Genomic DNA, 19,836 nt, shown 5'->3' with positions numbered 1-19,836 from the left:
GAAACTCCTCACTCTGGTCCAATAAGCCTAGGAGGAAAAAGCTTCCAAGCAACAGAACATTGAAAGTTTATTCTTATCCAGGAAACCCTTTATCGTAAATGATGGATCTTTCTCATTAAGTAATCTACTTCAGCCACTAATGATGTTAGATCCTGGGAAGGCAGATTATAGAAGATGCTTTCATCCCCTGAACACAAACTCCATCTAAATTAAGAGCCCAGAGATAATTAATCTCTGCAAAGAAGGTAATGTTCCCAAAATCTCTACACAGCACATGACAACAAAGGACCTCTTCATTGCAGATTCCATGACTCTTATATTTCAGCATTTCCAGGCAGTTAATGAGAAACTAGTTAAGTCACAACTGAAGAGAATTGAAGTCACAATTGTTGTATGTAGATTCTAGGTGTTATTAAGGTCTGATAGATTGTTCTAAGTCAGAAGTTTTGGTTTTTCCTCTTTTAATGTTTTAGTTTGTTACATGTTCGCTGTCTGGTTTTTTAATGCAGAATTTTAGTCTGCAACCATAGTTAAAATTTCTTACATTTTCCTAAAACCTGCAGTGAATTTTTGTTGAACTTTTAGCTTTGTCCCTGATGTCCTTTTCTTTTCTTTTTCTCACTTTATCTTAGTTTGTTTTTATCTTAAAAAAAAATCTTTAATTTAGCGCACACAAAAAGAAAAGCAGCTGGATTCCTGCAAAACTCCATCAATTTCAGCTTACTGCTGAAATGGTCTGGAAACCAAAGTACGGCAATCTTTCTTTCCTTTTAAGCGACTTTCCTGTAATTTCTTGCTGCCTGCTGAGATTTGGTTTTAATACATTTTTGTTGGAGAGGGTGAGGGGAAACCGGTTTGTCAATTCCTGGCAGGCATCTCACACGCAGCAACAAAGCTAGAGGTATTTGTGGCTGCACTTGAAATACTCTGCTAGAGAAGAACTATGTGACTTCATGCCCATAGGATTTAGAACAGGGAGAGACTGGCAGATGGCAAGTTGCTGACTGAGTAGAGACATTTTGGGTTAGGGAACTTCTTTTAACTCAGAGCAGTGAGAAATACTCTATGCTAGATAACAGAATAACAGATTTGGAAGGGACCTTGGAGGTCTTCTAGTCCAACCACCAGCTCAAGCAGGAATAACAGAGTTGGAAGGGATCTTGGAGCTGGCTGAGGAATTCTGGGAGTTGAAGTCCACAAGTCTTAAAGTTGCCAAGTTTGGAGGCTCCTGTGTTTAGTCCAATATAACCCCCTGCTCAGGCAGGAAACCATTGCAGGCAAATGGTTGTCCAATCTTTTCTTTAAAAACCTTCAGTCCTTCAGCACCCACAACTTCGGGAGGCAAGTCATTCCATGGATTAAATGTGAAGAAACTTCTCCTTAATTCTAGGTTGCTTCTCTCCTTGATTCGTTTCTATCCATTGCTTCTTGTTCTGCCTTTAGGTGCTTTAGAGAATAGGTTGACTCCCCTCCTCAAATATTGGAACACTGCTATCATGTCACGCCTTCACTAGACTAGCTAGGCCCAGTTCCTGCAACTGTTCATCATATGTTTTATCCTCCAGTCCCCTAATCGTCTTGGTTGCTCTTCTCTGCACTCTTTCTAGCGTCTCAACATCATGTTTTTATATCGGGACAACCAAAACAAGATCTTGGTAGGATTGCTAGCTCTGAGCATCTTCATCAAAAACATTTTGATAAGTAAAACCTTCCTTACACTGTGGGAATTTCCAAAAAGAGCATATTTAGAAACTATCCTTCATTTTGCAGAAGCATGCAAAAAATGTCCCATGCCATTAAAATATTATCATGCTGTAAGAGAGATTACATAAATTATTTGGCCTCTGTACTATCCCACACTCTTCCTTGGGCCTTGCTTTCAGTAGTTTGAACCTCATTTTCATCCCTCTGTTTTCAACTCCTCAAACATTGCCCATTGTCAGGGGCAAAGGATGAGGAGCATACATTAAGTTGCAGTTCAAAGATAGATTGCCCCAAGCCTATACATGAGAATCTAGTCAACTAAAGTTGAACACTAAATTGGCACCAAGTAAGGGCCAATGGAATTCAAGAGGGGTTGAACTTGGACTGTTTATGGCAACTTAAAGACTCTAAGCGGATAACATGCTTAACTCCGCCCCTCAGTTCTGCCAGCTGTTTTCCTACTCCCATGGATAGTAATAAACCTGAGGAGTGAAACCCTCACCCAAATGACCCCCAACCCATTTCCCAGTCTATCTTACAGTTCTGGGATTTCAAGGCCACCTCTTTTCTCAAGTGTGGATCAGAATGCAGAATACAGAATAACAGGATTGAAAGGGTTCTTGGAGGTCTTCTGGTCCAATTCCATGCTCAGTTGTGATCCTGCTCAGCTTTTGCGTGAACAACTATGGTTGGTTAGGTGCTTCCGGTTAATTTACTGCATGAGGGAGATAGTGTTCTGACCTAAGCTTCACAAAATCACGAAACAGACTCCTTGTCCTGACAAAACTCCTTTTTATTTGGCTGGTGTAAATTCCCGGCAAACAGTCTTTCAAGGGTGAATTGCAACCACAGACATTATCAGGCTTGGAGACTTGCCAGGATGATAGCTTCCAAGCGCAATGCTGTACAAGGAAATACTAGGCAAGGAGTCTCTGTGAGTCACAAACTCAGATAAGCAAATCTTTGCACTAATTACATGAACTAATTGTCTCCTGCAAACACCACTCCCCTTTCACTCATATTTATTCCCTATGGGAGAGGCCATTCAGCGTTCCCTTGTGCCTTTACTCCTCAGTTGACTTCTGTTCCTTAATTGTTCCCTTCTCCCAACAGCTCTGTGCATGCGCACATTGGGAACAGGCTCCAGCTGTTCTTCTGCCCCACTCCTAAGGCAGCTGATAACTGTCCGACGGCCCTGGCCCCATCTCTGCTTCTGACACAGAGCCTTCCCCAACCTCCTCACTGTCTGAGTCTGCTGCCAGCTCTGCTGGCTGCTACCGGGCCACAACAGATAGATGTTTTTTTAAAAATATGATGTATAAATAAATAATAATTTTAGACATATGTAAATCAACTTGGAAGAGGCTGCCTGATGTGTGTTTGAAACCAGGGTCCGTTCTTTCTTTTCAAAATAATGTTATTAAGCTTATCATAATATAAAATACGAATAAAAATAGTGAGAACATGAGGGAGGAAAAAGGGGAGAGAGAGAGAGAAGTATAGAGAAAAGAGGGGGAAAAACCCATTGACTTCCAACTCTTTTTAGCGCAATAGAATAAAATAATAATATTACAGCCTAAACTTTTTAATTTTGCATTCTTAGTATGTACTAGCCATTTCTGCAACAACAAAAGTATCTAATCAGCAAAACCAAAGTCAAAAATGAAAAGTTTCATCTTTTCCCCCCCACTCAAATCCAGAAACGCTTTCCAAGTAGAACCCAAAGATGGGTGTGTTTTTTTCCTTCTTCTTTGATCAGAGCAGTTAATTTAGCCATCTCTGCTATTTCTATCAGTTTTTCCAGGCTTTCATCCATTGTGAGAATAAATGTATCTTTCCATTTTTGTGCATAAAGCATCCTGGCTACTGTCAACATATATAACAGCAAAGATCCAGGTTTTTCCAGATTTTTCTTTCTCCAAAATAAGGGTCCTTTTTTTTAGGCTGCTATGCCTGGTCTTGGAACTATTTGAAATAAGACTAAATAGCTCATCTTTTTAAAGGGGTTAAATAAATGTAGGTTAATTAAAGTAATTAATTCGTTGAAATGCCACATTTTCCTCCCTTCTTTTTTCCTTCCCCAACCTATAATTATTTCCCTCCATTCACTTTCTCTTTTGTTCTCCCCTTCGCTTTCTTTCCGGTGTACAAAATTGACTGCAGTGTATGAATCATTATCTAGTTGCATTTTCCCCCTCCACCAAAACCTCTTCTCTTTAAGAACTATATGTCAAGGAAATGAGGCCAACTGAGCTTTTCACCTAGAACGTTTCCAGTTGAAAACGATCTGTTTTGAACAGCTGCTGATTTATTTTTTATTTATTTTTTTTTGTCTTCGGGAACTCATCATTTTCTCATCTATTGTTAGAAAAAAATTAAGTGGTTCCCGAAGCAGATTTATGGGTTCTGTCCAGGGGTGGGCTTCAAAAATTTTAGCAAAGGGTTCTCTGCCTGCTTGCTGAGTGGGTGTGGCCATGGTGGTCGTGGCCTAGCCAGCCTCCTGCACCATGACCGGGGGGGGGGAGGGGTGTTTCACCTTCCCTGGGCTCCGGAGGCTTTCCTCCGGAAAATGGCCTCCCCAAGCTCCAGAAGCTCTCTGGAAGCCAGAAATGGGCCAGTTCCGGCCTTCCTGAACTTCCTTTGCCCTTCTCGAGCCTCTGTGCACACCTGCACTAACCTGCATCCCAAATGGGCCATGTGGTGTCTCCTGGGAGGGGAGGGGAAGGGAGAGGTGGGGTAGGCGGGGCCAGCCAGGAGTGGGATTTGGGGGTTCTCTGAACTGCCCAGAATCTCCCGAACCCCTGCGAACCCCCAGCAGCCCACCCCTGGTTCTGTCCCCAGATTTACAGGTCTCTCCTATTTAGCCGCTTGGACACTAATGGCTGTCAATGGAGGCAGACATTTTGTCTTCAAGAATCCGATTCTCTTATACAGGTAGTCCTCGGCTTACAACCACGATGGAGCCCCAGACTTCTGTTGCTAAGCGAGACAGCGGTTAGGTGAATTTTACCCCATTTTATGACTTTTCTTGCCACATTTGGTAAGTGAATCGTTTTCACATCTTCATTGAGGTCTTTAGAAGTTGTACTGGTTTTTTTTCTGCTGTCATCCATTATTTTTTCCTCCTCACTGGACTTGTTTCCATATTGTGCTTTTAGGAACTTCCACTTCTTTTGAGCCCTGTTCCCCAATTCATTTCTCTTGCCATTCTTTCTTAATATTGATAGTAAGTTTATTTTTTTTAAAAAACCCAAGGGCAAAAAAAGGCAGTGTATGACTCAATATGTGGATATAATCGATACCAGGATGAAGAAGTATAGGCAACCGTATTGGTATAATACTGTTATTATATTACTATAATTAAGACCTCTACCCAATAGTGGTATTATACAGTTATTTAGATGTCCTTCTTTCATATCGTTGGCTCCATTTTCTTTTGCTTACCACCTCTTACCATATCTACTACATTTTTTCCAATTGTTCACTCTAAAAAGAAATATAGGTAGTCCTCAACTTATAAGTTCATTTAGTGATCACTCGAAGTTACAATGGCACTGAAAAAGTGATCTATAAGCATTTTTCACACTTTTTTACAATATCCCCATGGTCCCGTGATCAAAATTGAGATGCTTGGCAACTGACTCATATTTATGACTGCTGCTGTGTCCCAGGGTCATATGATCCCCTTTTGCGGCCTTCTGACAAGCAAAGTGAAAGGGGAAAGCCAGGTTTATTTACCAACCCTGTCACTAATGTAACAACGCAGTGATTCATTTAACAACTGTCAAAGCTTGTAAAATGAGACAAAATTTACTGAACCAATGTCTCACTTAGCAATGGGAATTTTGGGCTCAATTGCGGTCGTAAGTCAAGGATTGCCTGCACTTCTCTGGTTATCTGTACATTTGTATATGTATGTCTCAAAGTCGTTTAATATGTATATTTAATAATCTAACTATGCTCAGTTTTAATGTTCCTTAAAATAATGACCTGGACTTCTTTAACAATTACCTTCCTGGTTCAGTCCATTCATTCCTTGGAATCTGCCTGCTTTATAAATTTCACACAACCTCTACTTACACAGCAACCATTTAATTACTCAACTGAGTAACCAGCAACTCTTTAAGGCACATCCCTTACAACAGCTATTCAGCTCCTAAGAGTTCATCATAGTTTCGACCTTTCAACTCCTACAATTATTTATCTTTGAAGTTATTTGATTTTGACAAATTCTGTAAATAAATTATTTTTTTAAAAAAACCTAAACCGAGGGTTTTGTCATGGGATGGTAAAAGTATGACCCTACAGGTATGGAAATACTATGCCTGCCATCAGTCTCAGCCAGCATAGCCAATTGTAATGGATGAAGGAGAATATAATTGGGATAGATATGTGGGATCCTTAGTGCTCTCTGAGCTTGGTTGTTTTCTTGTAGACCTTTCATTACCAAACTGGGTAACATCATCAGTGCTAGTAGGGAATGGAGTTTGCTTTCACTTTATATTCTAGTGGCTTGCTCTGTCAGTGATGGTGGGAGTGATCTTGATAGTTCCTTGATTGAGCTGTTGTTTATGATTAACTTGTTTGGCAGTTGGTTGATTGCAATATTGTTTGCTTCTTGATTGTTGGTCTAGAAGATGACACTCTCCTAACACTGACAGGGCAAGCTACCAGTGACTAAAATCTAAAATAAGAGCAAACCTCACTCTCTACTAGCATTGATGGTGTTGCCTAGTTTAGCATATGGAATGTTTACAAGAAAATAACCAAGCTCAGAGAGCATCAAGGACACCACAATTCAACCCTGAGCTACAAATATTCTCAGCATGAAGCGAGATTAAAAACATTGTTAGCAACTTGGGTGACAGATTACAGGAAATCTAGAGCTATAGTCTACATCAGGAAGTTGAGAAAAAATATCCTGGAAGATATCCACATGGTTGCAAAAAAAAAATCTATAAAGACATTTCTGTAAAATCTCCAAAACTTAAAACATTTTACCTTCTTATCTACCTTTCGAAAGGAACCAGATTCAGATAAACTGGCATCACAAAATCTTTCTCATATACTTAGAAGTGGGCTAAATTCACCATCCATTGGAAATCTTTCAGTAAGATTTAGCTACAATTGAAGCCTGAATGTGGAAATAACATTCTTGCGGGGGAAGCAAACTAAGGGGAGTGGGCAAATTTAACCTATTGCTAAACCTCATCAGAACAAAATGGGGAATCAAAGCACAACGATTTCTAGGAAATGTTTCAAGATAGCTCAATCTGATGATCCTTTCCTTTGTCATAAATTGCTATTTTAATACAAAACAGTCACAGGTTTGTACATGATTTAAGGATACCAAGCCAATCACAGGAAATATACATTTTTCTTGTTCTAACCTGCATACAGTTCCATTCCCAGTTATTAACTTACAAAAATAGATGTATCTTCAAGTTGGAGATTCAAAGCTCCCAATTGAAATGTGGGCTATGCTTTTAGTGGTATAAAATGGTGAATAGCAACTAAATAAAGCAAAGGAACAAATTTAATTCCATGTATGATGCCTAACTAGTTATTTGAAAGTTAAGTCACTGTGATTTTGTAAACAAAAGTCTATGGCTTAAAGTCATTTGTAAACATGCTGTTGTTCAGCAAACCATTATTATAAGAAATCATTATTATTAATTTAAATATATTGGTCGCCCAACTCGCAGACTCTGGATTTGGGCAGCCAATAAACTCTGACTTAACATCATAAATGAATGTAGAACCTGTAACTTATTAAAGTGGGATTCCCAGCTTAGCACTGTGTTCGGATATGAGCATTCAGTTAAATTTCCTTTGGTGGAAATCAAAAGGAATTCCCTGGAAGCTGGCAAGGTAGGAATATTTAAAAAAAATCAATCTCCTGGCAGAAAAAAAGATAATAACATTCTAGTCTTTAATTTAAAGAGAGTCTTTCAGGGGAAACCACAGCATGGGTCAAAAATGTCAAAATACACTTTGAAGCCCCGCCCCGTTTTTTTACTTGCAAGATACATTAAAAGGGGGCAGGACTTCAACTATGTGATTATGGCCACACTAAAAAAAAAACCAACAACTTTCAGATGCTCCTGAGTATCATAAAAGTGACAAGGCCTCTTTTTCTGCTCCTTTTTACACTATTAAGCATCAACTCACAAAGCCATTTCAAGATTCTGTTGGCGTAACACGGTTCCGAGTTGATGGCTCATTTCATACACACTGTAAATAAAAATTGTGAGGTATCTAGCTGAGAATCTCACTCCTATTATAGGAAGTTAGCGCCCATCCCTCTCCTAGGAAAATGAAATATTTTAGGATATATTAAAAAGGCAGAATATTTTCCCTAAAAGATAAGTAGAAACTCAGAGAGACAGAAATTCAGCCCCTCCCCCCACCTTTATTAATGGGCCATTAAGGTCTGGGCCAGTCTATTCTACATAACAAAGATCTACCTCCTTCAAGCAGAGCCGTAATAGGAATTGCCCAAAGTCCTTCCATTACACCATCATCCAGCAAGGCTCAACCAAGCCTGGGACCAGTGAGATTCAGCCAGTTCATACCACGTCAGGAGAACCGGTTGTTAACTTGCTGAGAAGTTTGGTGAACTGGTTGTTGGAAGAAATCATTGGGGCAGAGAACCGGTTGTTAAATTATTTGAATCCCATCACTGCCTGGGTCTCAGGACAGTCTACAGAGTTGCCCCTGCATGGCCCCATGGAAGTCTGACAATCAATCAGAATACAACAGAGGGCATAAAACCCAGGGACTCTCATCATCTCTTCCCTTTTTAGTCAGGAGCTCCAAGCCATGTGGTCCTGCCCACCATTAAACCATCTGTCCAAGCAGCCACCATGTTTCCAGTGTCTTTCTTCCCCACTTGGAACTGAACCCAGAAAGACATTTCTTCCAACACTATGGAAAAAAAAATTCTCTACACATACAAGGCTGGTATTTCAGGACTAAATATACATTATAAATATTTTTATTTAGATATTTTTCTGCAATTATTTTATTTCGTTTCTTTTCTTTAAAAAATAAAATGTGTCAAATCATATGACTAGACAATCCTTCCTTTCATACAACTAGAGACTGTATACAGTCCCCAAAATGCTTCTCTACAACATTTCCTGCTTTTGTAATTATTACTGAATATGACATAGGTTTGATGTTTTGGGGAAAATATACACTGCCTGGAGCTGTGCAAATAAAGGCAGGATATAAAATGCTAGAATAACAGAAGTGGAAGGACTGGAGAAAATCACAAAACACAAATGACCTGCACAGAAAAATAGAATGACTGTATCAAAAGAAAGCAAAGGTATTACCAATATTAATAGGGGCCTTGGGTGCAATCCCAAAACAACTGGAGCAACACCATGGGTATTGACAAAATCATCACCAGTCAATTGTGAAAGGCAGCTTATCTTGGAATAGCTTACATCTTCCAAACTATATGTTTAACACCATTAAACAGCATCTGCCTATCCTAGGTCCTTAGGAAAAACTCAACAGGTGGACAAAAATGCCAAATTCAGTCTGAACTTCTGATTGTGTGACCAACCACCACCACTGTCACCACAACACATAACCCAATGCTCTCTCTTCCTGGCAGCCCACAATAAACTCAGATACAGAGAATACTGATCTTATTAAGACAACTAGTTTGCATTATCCACTGAGACTGACTTTTCCCATGTTTATCTGTCTGTTTGTCTGTCTGTCTAGCATCTATTTATTTCTATCTCTATTTCTATCTCTCTCTATTTCTATCTCTCTCTCTGTAGCATCTATTTATTTCTATCTAGCATCTATTTCTATCTATCTAGCATCTATCTATCTATTTCTATCTATCTATCTATCTATCTATCTATCTATCTATCTATCTATCTATCTATCTATCTATCTATCTATCTATCATCAGATTTATATAGCTGCCTATAGCAGAAATATCATTCAGGGTGGCTTACAATAAAACGAATCAGAAGATAAAGAAGGCGTAATTATCTGACTGCCACCTCTTCTTGACTCGACCACTAGAATATAAACTGAGAGCAACCCCTCCCCCAACTAGCATTGATGATGTTACCTAGTTTGGGTAATGAAATGTCTGCAAGAAAACAACCAAACTCAGAGAGCATCAAGGACCCCTGACTGGTTTTGGCTTAGAGGCTAAGTGGGATTGTGCTTGGAAGAACTTGGATGAAAGAAGGGAGGTACCAGGGCTAGGACCACAATTTTTTTTTTTAAAAAAATCAACTTTTCTGAAAGTAGATGAAGCACTTTCATGCCATTGCCACAAATATCATCAGGATACCCCCCCCCCATGAATTATAAGAAGTGGAACATAAATGCCAAGGAGACTTTACTTTTTAAGAAAATATTGCCAAATAGCAGATTTGGGGTTTATAAACATCATTACAGCAAGCATCTTGATAGAGGAGATACTGTCATCCATCTTTCCCTTGTGGGTTGTTGTCCTTTCTCATGGATTAAAATAGCTGTTTAATTTTTTCTTCTTTTAAGGATAGGGAGTTGTTTTAGGGAAAAATAGGAACATTATACATGCTGCCTTGAGCTCCGGAATAAAAGCAGGGTACAAATCTTTAACTTCATAAAACATTTTTTTTAAAAAATGCATTGAATTGATTAATCAGCTAATTGCTATCATTATATAATGTCAGGGTAATCCTGACATTAAACGCAGATGAAGTGGCAGGATCCTTGTAAATACTTTGTTGTGTCCATACAGGGCAGCTAATTCTCTATTCCTCTCTTGTTCCTGCAACCAAAATCTGCACTTGGTTCCAAAGCAAATGGGGGGTGGGTGGGAGGAGGATCCTATCATTTTAAAGGCCTTTTCCCTCTGCTTAGCTGAATTTGCTCTTCCACCCAACCTTGTGTGGGGAGGGAACTGTATCCGCATGAAATTGATTGTCCCCGTTGCCAATCTCCAATCTGCCTTTATTGACTCGGTTCTAGTCATTGCCATTCTCCTGACTTCCCTCCAAGGTCATGGGTGACAAATATTTCGAATGCTTTTGAGGCTGCTCTTGAACAAGGCAGGAAATGCAACATCAACAGCAAAATGGACAATCTATCTCACTCATGGGCCGAGGTTGAAATGAAAAAAAACATCAGAATACAGAATAACAGAGTTGGAAGAGATCATGTAGTTCTTCCAGTTCAACCCCCTCTGCCTTAGGAGCAGATCTTATGGTTGTCCAAATCTCTTCGTAAAAACCTCCAAGCGCTGAAGCACCTACAACCTTTGAAGGCAAAATGTTTAATTGTACTCAAGGGGGGCATACGGATGTTGCCAGGCATATTTAGATGCCAAGGGAAGATCCCAGTCCCACCAGGAACACAAGGATTCAAAGTCATCAAGCTGTGCGTTTTCCCCACTTCCAGTAGAAATTTTTTAGAAAAGAATATTTTCCCTGAGGTTTTTTTTTTTTCCCCTTCCGAAAGAAGCCATTTGGAAAGCAAAGCTGAACTTTTCTCAGTTTTTTTTTTTTCATTCGGGAATAACTGTAAGTTATTCTAAATCAAAGCAAAACCTTTTGTGATAAAAGCCACAATAGAAGGGAAAATGTCTTACCTGCACACTTCAGAGCCTCCAGAGCTCCTGGATAGTTCAAGAAGCTCTAGGTTCATCCCTTTGCAAATTCTTTGTTTCTCATCCGGTAATGATGACTCGCAAAAGTATGTGGCTGTTGCCCGGACTTGCTTAAGCTTTGCAAAGAGAAAAAGCAGGAATTTGAAGTTCCTGCACTTTTAAAGAAAGTCGGAAGGCATTTGTCAAGATTTCCAACTGGCACTGTGAATACCGGGGCAATCTTGTTGTATACATTCCCTATCCAGAGTCATTTAATTAACTTTTAGAGAACTTACTTAACCACTGTGGAAAGACTGAGACAAAAACTCCACTTGTTTAAATCCTTAGAAGATGAGGGACTGCTGAAAGTTCCACTACATGCAATGTTTGGTATCCATTTCCTTTTGTCTTTTATTACTATGGCTGGGTCATCAATTCTAGGTGCAGCAGATGACAAATTCCTAACCCATTACCTACCTAAGGCCCCATCATCCACTACAAAGATGCATTTTCCTAAACTGAACCTTTAATAGGTACTGCAGTAGAGGGCTTAAGGTAAAGGTTCCCCTCACACATACGTGCTAGTTGTTTCTGGCTCTAGAGGGTGGTGCTCATCTCTGTTACAAAGCTGAAGAGCCAGCGCTGTCTGAAGACGTCTCCGTGGTCATGTAGCCGGCATGACTAAAGGCCAAAGGCGCACAGAATGCTGTTTCCCTCCCACCAAAGGTGGTCCCTATTTTTCTACTTGCATTTTTACATGCTTTCGAACTGCTAGGTTGACAGAAACTGGGACAAGTAACGGGAGCTCACTCCGTTACACGGTGCTAGGGATTCGAACCACCACACTGCCAACCTTTCTGATCAACAAGTTCAGCGTCTGAACCACTGAGCCACCAACAACAGTTCATTTAGTCTGAAGTTACAATGGCACTGAAAAAAGGGACCATGACCATTTTTTCACACTTATGACCATAGCAGCTTCCCCATGATCATGTGATCAAAACTGGCGACTGATTCATATTTATGATGGCGGCCGTGTCTCGGGGTCATATGATCCAAATCTTGCGACCTTCTGACAAGCAAAGTCAATGGGGAAACCAGATTCATTTAACAAACGTGTTACTAACTTAATAACTGAAGTGATTCACTTAACAACTGTGGTGAGAAAGGTTGTAAAATCACTTAACAACTCACTTAACAACTCACTTATCTTACTTAGCAACAAAAATTCGGGGCTCAATTGTAGCCATAAGTCGAGGACCACTTGTATAAATTTCGCAGCCACTGAAAGTATAATAGGGGAAGATGAAAGCTGACATCCAACTGAGGCTCAGGTAAAGGGGAAAATACCTTTACTTTTGCAAAAGGCAATTAGCTTTAATTAAGGGCCAATTTAGTATGAAAGTCAATGTAGAGAAAAGTAAAGTCTTATACTTTGGCAAGAAAAACCAAAAGTACACATATAGACTGGGTGAAACCAGCCTCAATAGCAGTAGCTGTGAGAGGGATCTTGGAGTCTTAGTGGACAACCAGCTAAATATGAGACAGCAGTGTGCAGCAGCAGCCAAAAAAGCCAACACAATCCTAAGTTGCATTAAGAGGGATACAATCAAGATCAAGTGAGGTAGTAATACCACTCTATAAAGTCTTAGTAGGACCACACCTAGAATACCACATCCAGTTTTGGTCACCATATTATAAAAAAGATATTGAGACGCTAGAAAGAGTGCAGAGGAGAGCAACCAGGATGATTAGGGGACTGGAGGCTGAAACATATGAAGAACAGTTGGACATAGCTAGTCTAGTGAAGAGAAGGATCAGGGCAGACTTGATAGCAATGTTCCAATATTTGAGGGGCTGCCACAGAGAGGAAGGGGGTCAACCTATTTTCCAAAGCACTGCGAGACCCGACAAGGAATAATGGATGGAAACTGAACACGGAGATATTCAACCTGGAAATAAAAAGAAATTTTCTAACAGTGAGAGCAATCAACCAATGGAACAGAAGTTGCCTTCAGAAGTTGTGGAAGCTTCATCACTGGAAGCTTTCAAGAAGAGACCAGACTGCCACCTGTCAGAAATGGTGTAGGATCTGCTTGGGCTGGACTAAATGACATACAAGGTCCCTTCCAACTCTGTAGTTAGATTGAGCAAACTTCAGATAAAAAAACAAGGTAGTTATCAACAATCATTTGAAAAGCCATCATTAACTGTTACTACCTGGATGGTCATATCACTGTTTTCTCCTCTTTACTTCCCAAATTACAGATAGTCCACATTTAATGTTGGGCTACTTTTTGAAGGTACAACAGCACTGAAAAAGTAACTTTACAAAAGATGCTCACACATATGACCGAGGCAGGGTCCTGACATCACTTGATTATCATTTGAGTACTTTGCAGCTGGCTTCCAACTAGCAAAGTAAATGGAGAAGTAAAATCACAAATTGTGGTCATGTGATGCCTCGCTTAATGATCACATTACTTAGCAACAAAATTGCCAGCCCCAATTTTGGTTGTTAAGTGAGGACTACCTACAGTTATTTCTATTTTTTCATCTAGATATATAACATAGCCAGTCTAGTCCATCCTCTTCTGTCTAGTTTTGCAAATCAGTTGGAGCTGGTATCGTTTAGCTTATTTCTTGCAGAAACATGGCTTTGCGTTGACTTTCTAAGATCCTTGGACAATTGGGCTTTCCTGGTAAATATCTAGGTGGTTGAAAGTAAAGACTGACATATTTTCTATTATTTTAATAACAGCGAGATAAAAAGCTTTTCCAAGATTCTTTCTATCCGATTTCGTATTAAAAAAAGTGAAACCTAGATTATTTTGAGTTACTTTCTCACACTTCTATTTCACAACTGTGTTAATTTATTCTCCAAGGCTCCTTTTAATGGTTCTTTCATATTTTTTTCAAGTGTAAGCTCTAGGTTTTTTTTAAAAAACATTGGCTTGGGCACAAGGAAGTATCTCAGTTTGATCCTGAAGCCAAGAGCCACATAAAATCTTATTTTTTAAGCAGTTGATCAAATCGCTAACATTCCCTATGATCCATCCATTCATGGATGATTTAGATGGCTGTCCACTCTTTTGTTATTTTTGACATTTGATCACAGCAAGGCAGAGAATCGTTATGGCTATAAATAGGTGGAAAACTGAAAGAATATCTACACAGGATAGATCTTCTGGCATGGACTGACATTGTAAAAAGAATGCATTGATGTTAAACAATGGACAGTACCTATCTCTAGATGCTGTTCATTCTCTACAAAAAAAGCTTGGTTTCTCATATTATTTTTTATTCACATCACACCAAACCTATCATATTATGCTTAGCACATTGAGTGAATCATTCTGTAAATCCGGTGCATACAAAAGTATAGGTGCTACATATAAATCAGTTCCACTTCACAGTTTTTAACCTTTTATTTCCATTGGGATGGGATAATCCTTTTATTAACTTATTGATCTAACTTACAGAAATTGTTCTAAGGATTACTGAAATACCTTGTTTGGATGTGTGCTAAGAACTTTGCAGTGGTCCAGCAAGAATAGGATCAAAAAATCTATATCACCTGTTTTAATGTGAAATGAAACAATAAAATTTGAAAGAATTTTTCAGAAACGAAGCAAGCAATAAAGCTAACCTATAAGCTGATAAATACATTGACCTGGGTCAAGATTGATGTTCTGAATTCTCTATTTAAGGGGCGGGGTGGCTGGGGGGTGGTACTTTTCATTTCAAATGTCAAAAAGGAAAAAATTTTGAATCATACATATGCCTGATGTTGGGCTTATATATACACTAGTACCTGTGACTCCCACCTAGCAGAGGAAAACTCTACTTTTGCTTATTTATGTGTTATGCATCATTTATATCAGTCTTCCACAATCTGAGAAGGGCTAGTTTAGATATTATGCAATCATTTAAATACAGGGAGCCCTTATCTTACGAGCAGGACTGAGCCCTAAATTTCCAGTGCTGAGCAAGACAGTTGTTAAGTGAGCTTTGCCCCATCTTGTGATCTTTCTTGGAAGTCATTAAGTGAATCACTGCAGTTGTTACATTAGTAATGCGGTTGTTAAGTGAATCCGGCTTCTCTAGGTGCTTTGACTTTGCTTATCAGAAGGTCACAAAAGAGAACAGAATAGGAGTAGAATAGAACAGAATAGAATAGAATAGAACAGAACAGAGTAGAGTAGAACAGAATAACAGAGTTAGAAGGGACCTTGGAGGTCTTCTAGTCCAACCCCCTGCTTAGGCAGGAAACCCTACACCACTTCAGACAAATGGTTTAGTTTAGTTTAGTTTAGTTTATTGTCATTGCAGCAAAATCAAATACCATCTTCAGTGCACATTATGACCATGAAAATAAACACAAACACACATCCTTCTCCCTCCACACATTGAACCAAAAAACCCCGACACCACACCAATACTGCACTATACAGCAGAATTCAAAAGAGCTACTGCCCTGGGATAGAAGCTGTTTTTCAGCCTATTTGTCCTTGTTATCCAACATCTTCTTAAAAACTTCCAGTGTTGGAGCATTCACAACTTCTGGAGCCAAGTTGTTCCACTGATTAATTGTTCTAACTGTCAGGAAATTTCTCCTTAGTTCTAAGTTGCTTCTCTCCTTGATTAGTTTCCACCCATTGCTCCTTGTCCTGCCTTCAGGTGCTTTGGAGAATAGCTTGACTCCCTCTTCTTTGTGGTAGCCTCTGAGATATCGGAACCCTGCTATCCTGTCTCCCCTAGCCCTTCTTTTCATCAAACTAGCCGTACCCAGTTCCAGCAACCATTCTTTATATGTTTTAACCTCCAGACCCCTAAATGATCACATCACTTGGGGACACTGCAACCATCAAAATTACGGGCTAGTTGCTGAGTAGGCAAATTTTGATCACGTCACCATGGGAAAGCTGCAACAGTCATAAGTATGAAAAAAGTCATAAAGTCACTTTTTTCAATACTGTTGTAACTGTTCGAACAGTCGCTAAATGAACTGTTGTAAGTTGAAGACTACCTGTATTTTATAAAACGAAATGTTTTATTATTATAAAAAAAATTAAAAGTTAAAGTTACAATCACATTGCTGTCATGGTTATATATATTAGTTGTTTTATTTGATGCTAAGATATTTAAAAAAAGAAAAACAGTGTACTACCTGAAGCCCAATGCATCTGGAAAGTACCTACCTCAGGAAGGTTGTTCTATATGCAACGTGAGAAATCAAATAAAATATTAACATTAATAATAAATATATGCCCAAGCACCCTTCAGCCAATAAAAATAATCTAGGATTTAAGGCATGCTTTATTACAAACATTTTAGTAATGCAAATAAGTAAATTACAAAATATTTCTGAAGTACTTCCATCTAAGAGAGTTGCACAGTCTTAAATATTCAGGTAAAAGAATAAACAGCCCCTTGAAATAAGGGAGATTTTCACACAAAGAATTGCCATTAAAACATACAACAAACCAGCATGTTTTTAACTCCAAGGCTACTGATGTGAGTGAAGGCAAGGAAATGCCTCACCTCTTCTTCCTGGAACTGGAAGCAGCTTCCCACAGAAAGGGAAGACAGTGCTTTCCTTTCAAAACCAAAATCTTCCTCCCTGCCGCTCCTCCTCCAGCATCTTTACAAATAGAAAAGCTTGTTTGCAAGTTCCAGGCTTGGCGCTTGGTGGATGCTCTGGCTGACCAAAAACGTCAGCTTGTTGGCATATTGACAAGGTGCTGGCACTCTGATTAACCCCTAGGAAGTGAAAAGAAAAAAAGGAAAAAAAAAAGAAGAATGGGGATGCCACTAGCTTGTACTGCCACCTGTGGCTAAAAGCAGTAAGATGTTTCTGGAAGGTTGTATTTAAAAACCAAACCAGAGCACAGGAGTCCCTAAAAACACTCTCCAGTCAATGATATTCAGCAGTGAGTCTACTAGTTCCAGACAGAGATTACAAGCAGAAGGTGAGTCTCCTCTTGACTGGCCATTTTCCAGTTGGAAACCCAGAGGAAGGTGTGACTGTATTTTTCCAATTTTAGAATATTCCGCACTTCTCTAGCCGAGTGCTCTAGAAAGGGTTAGTTCTAGCAAGCATTTCAACCGGTGGAGTAGGACAGGCTGGGGTAGATCTCCACCAGATGCCCTCCAATCCACTGGTCAATGGGAGCTTACAGCATGCAGAACGCTTAAACAACCAACCAGCCTGGCTGCTTTCCTGAAGTACCTCATTCTAAGAGTGTCTTCAGAACAGGCAGCTGGGTAACCCAGTGCAAATAGGTAGGAAAATCCAAGGAGCAAGGACAAAATCCAAGGACCTTGCCTTCAGAAGTTGTGGGTGCCCCATTGCTGGAGGCTTTTAACTGGAGAGCCACTTGTCTGAAATGGCATAGGGTCTCTTGTTCGAACAGGGAGTTGAACTAGAAGACCTCCAAGGTTCCTTCTAACTCTGTTATTCTATGTTATTTTATGTTCCTAAAGCGATGCCTTGTGTGACCAGCTGTCATGCCCCTGTTGGAATCTGATTCTGAGGGGGAGGTCGAGCAGCTGACAGGGATGGGAGTGTGGCTCCGTTGGCTGTGGAAAAAAACTGGGGAAGGGCAAAACCTGGCTGGGCAGAGCAGGGGAGAAATAGAGCAAGGCAGAGGGAATTCACGGGAAGATCCAGGGCCACCCCTTCTTCATCCTAGGGCATGCAGGGAGGAACGGAGAAGGGAGCAACGTGGGTTGCATGGCTTATGGGGGAGGAAAGGGCCCTGATTCCCTTCATTAGCTGCAGCTGGGAAAACAGTGTTTAAAAAAGGAGTTCGCACACAAGCAACTTGTTGGAAGCAAATTGTGAGTTATCTTTTATTCTCAAGGCTTATCTGGGTTCTTGACATCTTCCCAACTGTGGGTGTTTTGTTGGCCTTTGAAGTCTGCGATTCCTTATCCTGCCCTGTCCAGTTAATTGCTGCAGCATGGTTTGTGTGGATTTTTATTTATAGTTAATATGTACTTTGTTTTCGGACTGAATTTCCTCCACTTAAACACTGTTCATGGGAGAGTTTTTTCTCCAGCCGAAGATAACTGGACACTGGGGGCAAAGTTGGAGGTATTAAAGGGACTTTTCTTACTTATTTGACTGTGTTGCCTTTGTGCCACACCCCGGGTCATCACACCAGCTGTTTAGCTGGCTGATGAGTGAATGGTGGTGCTATCACATCTGAATGGAGGCCAAGAGAAATGTGGAATCAGGAGAGGCAGAAAGATCATCTCTCTCACTCCAGAGACTTTGGGCTACAACTTCCAGCATTCTCAGTGAGCAAGCTTTGCTGGCTGGGTGACTGGGAGTTGAAATATACCACATCTGGAAGATGTCTTCTAGAAGAGATTGCTATTACCTTCCTAAGTTCAGCAGGAGATGGGAAGGACTATCTCTAGGTTGATGGAAATGCTACTTACAGGCCAATTATAGTAGAGGTGACACATCTTGAAAGTGAACCGCTGCATATGGTCTGGACTTAACTTGTTCTCATCATAAACCACATTATAGTACGTGGGATTGACAGTCCCTTGGCGTGCAAGTTGGCTAATCAAGAAAAAGTCATACCTGTTGGACAAAGGTAGAATTAGTACTGGGAAAAATGTCATGGAGCATTAACAGCAACAATAAAAGCAACAATTCACTGAGAGAAGGATGTCTTATGACTTCTACCCTGCCTTCCAAATTAATAAAGTAACCCTAATGTTAATTGAATATCAACTGCAACTAAAGTGAAAACACAGGAAATTTTTTAAAAACTTAAAAATTAATTTGTTATGTCATTAGTATGTATAACTCAGTGTAAAGGAGCTTGGTTCTATTTATGTTATGTACTGTATCTATATTAAGATGCAAGGTAAAGGCAAAGGTGTTCCTGTCCAACTCTAAGGTGTGGTGCTCATCTCCGTTACTTGGCCAAGGGAGTCATCATTGTCCAAAGACAATTTCCATGGTCATGTGACCAGCACGGCTATACACCAAAGGTGCACTGAACCTTCCCACCAAAGTGGCACCTATTAATCTACTTGCTAAATGTCTATGGAAATTCTCAGTCATCCAGATCATGGTTGTCCCCACAATCATTTTTTTCAAGAGGGAGCTGTGACTTTCTGGTTTTTCTCTGAAGACGTTTCACTTCTCATCCAGGTCATGGCTGTCCCAAAGATGTTTTTTCAAGAGGCAACTGAACTTTCTTGTTTTTCTTTTTTCTTTTTCCCTTTAAGTCATTTCACTTCTCATCCAAGAAGCTTCTTGGATGAGAAACGAAATGTCTTCAAAGAAAAACAAGAAAGTTCAGTTGCTTTTTGAAAAAGCACCTTTGGCATTATTCATCTACTTGCAGTTGCATGCTTTCAAACTGCTAGGTGGCCAGGACTGGAATAAGCGCTCCCCCCGTTGCGGGACGCTCGGGTCTCAAACCCTGGCTGTCAGATGTCCAGCTTTCAATCTCAAGCATCTTTAACTGCTGCATCCCATTATATCAGGATAAGCA

General features: G+C 39.9%; 2 protein-coding genes across 3 annotated transcripts in view; both read right to left on the bottom strand.

Annotated features, from left to right (window-relative positions):
• AMOTL1 (angiomotin like 1) overlaps positions 1-11,445 on the bottom strand; it is a 97,285-nt gene extending 85,840 nt beyond the window's left edge. Inside the window, exon 1 of one of the 2 annotated variants that reach the window (XM_087937050.1) lies at positions 11,318-11,445. The gene's annotated coding sequence lies outside the window, so the exon portion shown is untranslated. The remainder of the gene's footprint in view (positions 1-11,317) is intronic. The other variant, XM_026706862.2, reaches the window with a different exon arrangement.
• Positions 11,446-16,616: 5,171 nt separating this feature from the next.
• The window catches only part of PIWIL4 (piwi like RNA-mediated gene silencing 4), a 39,887-nt gene continuing 36,667 nt past the window's right edge, over positions 16,617-19,836 (bottom strand). The window contains exons 19-20 of the mRNA XM_026706865.2: positions 18,764-18,911; positions 16,617-17,077 (exon numbers count right to left, since the gene is read on the bottom strand). Of these exons, the coding sequence (XP_026562650.2) occupies positions 16,961-17,077; positions 18,764-18,911 (265 nt within the window). The 3' untranslated portion in view covers positions 16,617-16,960. The remainder of the gene's footprint in view (positions 17,078-18,763; positions 18,912-19,836) is intronic.

The sequence above is a fragment of the Pseudonaja textilis genome, chromosome 7 (assembly GCF_049901715.1).
Source record: "Pseudonaja textilis isolate UNSWEBS1 chromosome 7, rPseTex1.2, whole genome shotgun sequence".
In the NCBI taxonomy this organism is placed as follows: Eukaryota; Metazoa; Chordata; class Lepidosauria; order Squamata; family Elapidae; genus Pseudonaja; species Pseudonaja textilis.
Note: the sequence above shows the minus strand (reverse complement) of the source record. Positions and strands in the feature narration are given on the sequence as shown.